Source organism: Neophocaena asiaeorientalis, unplaced genomic scaffold (assembly GCF_003031525.2).
Source record: "Neophocaena asiaeorientalis asiaeorientalis breed wild unplaced genomic scaffold, Neophocaena_asiaeorientalis_V1.1 scaffold198, whole genome shotgun sequence".
Taxonomy (NCBI): domain Eukaryota; kingdom Metazoa; phylum Chordata; class Mammalia; order Artiodactyla; family Phocoenidae; genus Neophocaena; species Neophocaena asiaeorientalis.
In genome coordinates this window covers 6,819,261-6,823,927 of record NW_020175221.1, presented here as the reverse complement: position 1 = coordinate 6,823,927, position 4,667 = coordinate 6,819,261, and the positions used below count along the sequence as shown (strand labels likewise).

Below are 4,667 nucleotides of genomic sequence, written 5' to 3'. Positions count from 1 at the left end.
CCTTCCTTGCTTCCCTTTCCTTCCTTCCTTCCTTCTTCCCTTCCTCCCTCCTTCCCTCCTTTCCTCTTTATTTATTTATATTTTGCTTATGGGTGTTGAATTGCTCCAGCACCATTTGTTGAAGAGGCTTTCTTCCACTAAATTACATTTGCACCTTTGTCAAATATCAGTTGAGCATATTTGTGTGAGTCTGAGTTCTCTGTTCTTTCCCACTGATCTATGTGTCTATCCGTCAGCCCATACTACATAGTCTTGATTTCTGTAGCTATATAGTAAGCCTTGGAATTGGGTAGACTGATTCTCTCCCACTTTATTCTTTTTTTTTTTTGCGGTACACGGGCCTCTCACTGTTGTGGCCTCTCCAGAGCCTTGCGGAGCACAGGCTCTGGACGCGCAGGCTCAGCAGCCATGGCTCACGGGCCTAGCCGCTCCGTGGCACGTGGGATCTTCCCCGACTGGGGCACGAACCTGTGTCCCCTGCATCAGCAGGCAGACTCTCAACCACTGCGCCACCAGGGAAGCCTCCACTTTATTCTTCTTTTTCAAAATTGTTTTAACTATCTTAGTTTCTTTGCTTTCTATATAAATTTTAGATAATCTTGTCTATATCCACACACAAAAAAAATCTTGCTGGAGTCTGATAGAAATTGCATTAAACCTGTATAAGAATTTGGGGAGCATTGCATGTTTACTATATTGAATATTCTAATCCGTGAACATGGTATGTCTCTCCATTTATTTAGATCTTTGATTTCTTTCATCAGCATTTTATAGTTTACAGTATAGAAGTCTTGCATGTATTTTGTTTTATTCACACCTAAATATTCTTTATTGAGTGATTTTACTTGGTATTGTGATTTTAATTTTGGTGTCCATGTGTTCATTTCTAATATATAGAAATAAATTTGTTTTTGTGTATTGATCTTGTGTCCTGTGACCTTGCTCAACTCACTAGTTGCAGGAGTTTTTGGTAGGTTCCTTAGGATATTCTATGTAGACAATCAAGCTGTGCAAAAAACGAACCATTTTATTTTTCTTTTTCAATATGTATGCTTTTCATTTTTTATTTCCTTTTCTTGCCTTTTTGCACTGGCTAAGTACTATGCTGAATATGAGGGAGAGAGGGCATTTTTGCTTTGTTGCCCATCTTAGGGGCAAAGCATTCAGTCTTTCACCAGTAAGTAAAATGTTAGCTCTAGAGTTTTTTTGTAGATACGCTTTATCAAATTGAGGAAGTTCCCCTCTATCCCTATTTTCTGAGAGTTTTTAATCATGAATGTGTGCTAAGTTTTGTCAGATGCTTTTTCTGCATCCACTGATATGATCATGTGATTTTTCTTCTGTAGCTGGTCAATATGATGGATTACACAGATTGAGTTTCAAGTACTGAAATAGACTTACGTTCCTAGAACAAATCACACTTGGTCATGGTATATAATTAGTTTTATATATTACTGAAGTCTATTCGCTGATATTTGCTAAGGATGTCTGTATCCGTATTCACGTGGAGTATTGGTCTGTAGGTTTAGTTTTTGTATCATCTTTGTCACATTTTGATATCAGAGTAATACTAGCTTCATAATCATAACCAGGAAAAGTTTCCTCCTCGTATCTTTTCTGGAAGAGATTATGCAGAGTTGATATGAATTTTATTTAAAAGTTTGTAGAAGTTTCCAGTGGAATCATCTAGGCCTGATGATGTCTGTTTCTGGGAATTTTAAAATTATGAATTTAAGTTCCTTAATAGTTATAGGACTATTCAAATAATGTTTCCTATTGGATGAACTGTGGTAGTTTATCTTTTTTGAGGAATTGATCCATTTCATCTAAATACTCAAATTACGTGTGCAGAGTGGCTTGTTGTATTTTCTTATTATCTGCAGGGTCATTGCTGATAGTGATAATTTGTGTCTTCTTACGTTTTCTTTTTGTCATTATTGCTAGAGGTTTGTCAATTTTATTGATCTTTTCAAAGAATTAGTTTCTTGTTTCATTGATATTCTCTATTTTCTGTTTTCAATTTCATTGATTTCTATTCTTCTCTTTATTACTTCTTTCCTTCTGTTTGCTTTGGGTTTTACTCTACTTTTTCTAGGTTCTTGAGGTGAGAACTTAGATTATTGACCAATACTTTTCCTCTTTTCTAATGAATGTATTTAGTGCCATAAATTTCCCTCTTAGCATTGCTTTAGATATCTGCCACAAATTTTGATATGTTGTATCTTTGTTTCCATTCATAATCAGTTAGTACAAGCCAGGACTGAATGCAATCAGTCTGACTCTTGTATTTATCACACAAGTGGTGTTTAACCTTTGACTCTTCTCATTCCCAACTTCTAACCCCAAGGCAGATGTACAAGTAATTCTGCTTTAAAAAACGAACGAACAAAAAACTACCATGGATAAATTAGGGAGCACCCACACACTTTACAAAACATTTTATTGTCATGATAAGGGAATCCCAAGCTCCTCTTGGGACAGGTCAACTGGTTAAAAACCATTAATGACTTCCTAGAAATACTAGGATAGAGAAACCGATGCTAAATCCTTTGTTACAGTTCCATAGGTCCTTGAGGCTGCCACTTCTTCCTCTTCTCCTCCTCCCCCTTTTTCTTCTCCTTGTTCTTCTTTGTCTTCATCTTCATTCAGTCTGTTTTCTTTCAGTTGTTCAGATTTGTTTCATTTCTATTGTTCTATTTTCAAGTTCATTGATCCTTTCCTCTGCTTCCTCATTCTGCTACTGAGCTTAGCCATAGAGATTTTAATTGTAATTATTGTATTTTTCAGTTTTAAAATTTTCCATTTGGTTCTTCTTTATATCTGTATTTCTTTGCTGAGCCTTTCTATTTTTCATTTGTTTCGAGCATATTTGTAATTGCTCATTGAAGCATTTTTTTCATGGCTACTTGAAGATCTTTGCCAGATAATTCTAACATGTCATCTCAGTGTTGGCATCTATTGTCTTTTTCCATTCAGTTTGAGGTCTTACTGATACTTGGTATGTCAAGTGATTTTCTACCAAAACTTGGACATTTGGGGTATTGCATTATAAGTTGCCTAAATCTTACTTAAATCCTCTATTTTAGCTGGTTTTCTCTGATACTGCTCCAAAGGGTAAGTGAGGGTGGGGTGCCACTTCATTATTGCCAGGTAGGATTAAAAGTCTAAGTCCCCTACTTAGTCTTCATTGACATCTAAGGGAGAAGACTCTTCATTACTGTGTGGTGGTGACAGTCCTAATTCTCAAGAAGGATTCCTCTGACACTGCCTCAGCAGTGGGGATATGGAGACTTCATTACTGTGTGAAGGTGGAGGCCCAGGATCCACACTCGGTCTTTGCTGGAATGAGTGGGGTTGGGGTCATAGTTTTTTGTTTTTTGTTTTTTTTGGTGGTAGTGTTTGATGGAGTAGACTCATTATCGTCTAAAAGTTTTCTCTCTTGCTATGCAGCCCCTTTCTTGTTCTTTGGCTAGAGAGCAGGCTTTTGTTGGGGGCTTTTTTGACCTCTGTCCACTGGCATTCCTATGTTGTCAGCTTCTTCAGCTCCAAGTCTGGGAAGTATGAGGCAAAAAGGAAACCCAGGAAACTCACCACTATGTCATTCCTTGGGTCCCATCGTACTAGCTAGTCTGTCATTGTCTCTCCACCTTCCAGAGTGTTCTTATGTTTATGCTATATACAATGTCCAGGAGTTCTGGTTGCATTTAGCAGAAGGAATAAAGCAAAAAGTACTACTTCTACTCCATCTTCCCAGAAGCAGAAGTCCTTGCTCTCTGGCTTTAATAGCCTCACTTTCCCAACATCCACTGCTACCAAAAATAGCCTCCTCTTTTCATACCCGTTTTCTAACTTCAACTAATGGGCCTATCTACTTTAGTCACTCATACAAAGAAGTTGAAGACAAACTCAAACCAAATAACTTCATGAGAAGAGGTGATGTAAAAGAATTTGAAGATTTGTGTCCATGACTCTCATTAAATAAAATACTGAGGAACCTGCACACAGCTACAGGCAGGATATTCCTTGACCCTCCAGTATCAAAGTAGTTTGTCAAATATAATTTTATTAACATTGTTCACCTCTGGAGGCCATCTCTAAAATGATAGATCAGAACATTCTGCAGGATTCAAAATGCATAAATAGCTCACCTTCACGGTCACAGCATTCTAGGATGGAAGGGTCTTCCCGAATCACGGCAGTCAAAGCATTGACATCTCCGTTAGATGCTGCCTGATAAACCATGGTCAGGTCAACTTCTTCAGATGAATCACCTTCATGAATCAAACAGAGACAAACTTACTGTGTGGAGAGAATTCACTGAAAGAATAACAACACCCAAAGCGTCACCCACACAAGTGATTCATGAAAATCTCTCTGGTGAATCCAGGCAGAAGGCTGAGTCATCCTGATCACATGCACCTTACCACTTCTGAAGAAAGGTGGGCCACTGTGGGCTGTAACATCACCATGTATTGGGAAGGAGTCTGAGGGATTAGGTGTCCTCTGAGATTTAATGATTCTCTCCAAGTATTTGAAATCAGTGAGACCAGATTGGGAAGTGGAGCCCTTATCTTGGTTCTGGGTTTCTTTTTTGATCTGAAATATGTTACTTTCCCTTTCAATGACTCAGTTTACCTACTTTTTTTTTTTTTTTTTTTTGCGGTTTG

The 4,667-nt window shown here is 37.9% G+C and overlaps 1 protein-coding gene across 1 annotated transcript in view; it reads right to left on the bottom strand.

Annotated features, from left to right (window-relative positions):
- ANKRD55 (ankyrin repeat domain 55) overlaps positions 1–4,263 on the bottom strand; it is a 69,100-nt gene extending 64,837 nt beyond the window's left edge. Inside the window, exon 1 of the mRNA XM_024765384.1 lies at positions 4,149–4,263. Within this exon, the coding sequence (XP_024621152.1) occupies positions 4,149–4,242 (94 nt within the window). The 5' untranslated portion in view covers positions 4,243–4,263. The remainder of the gene's footprint in view (positions 1–4,148) is intronic.
- Between the last annotated feature and the right edge of the window lie 404 nt (positions 4,264–4,667).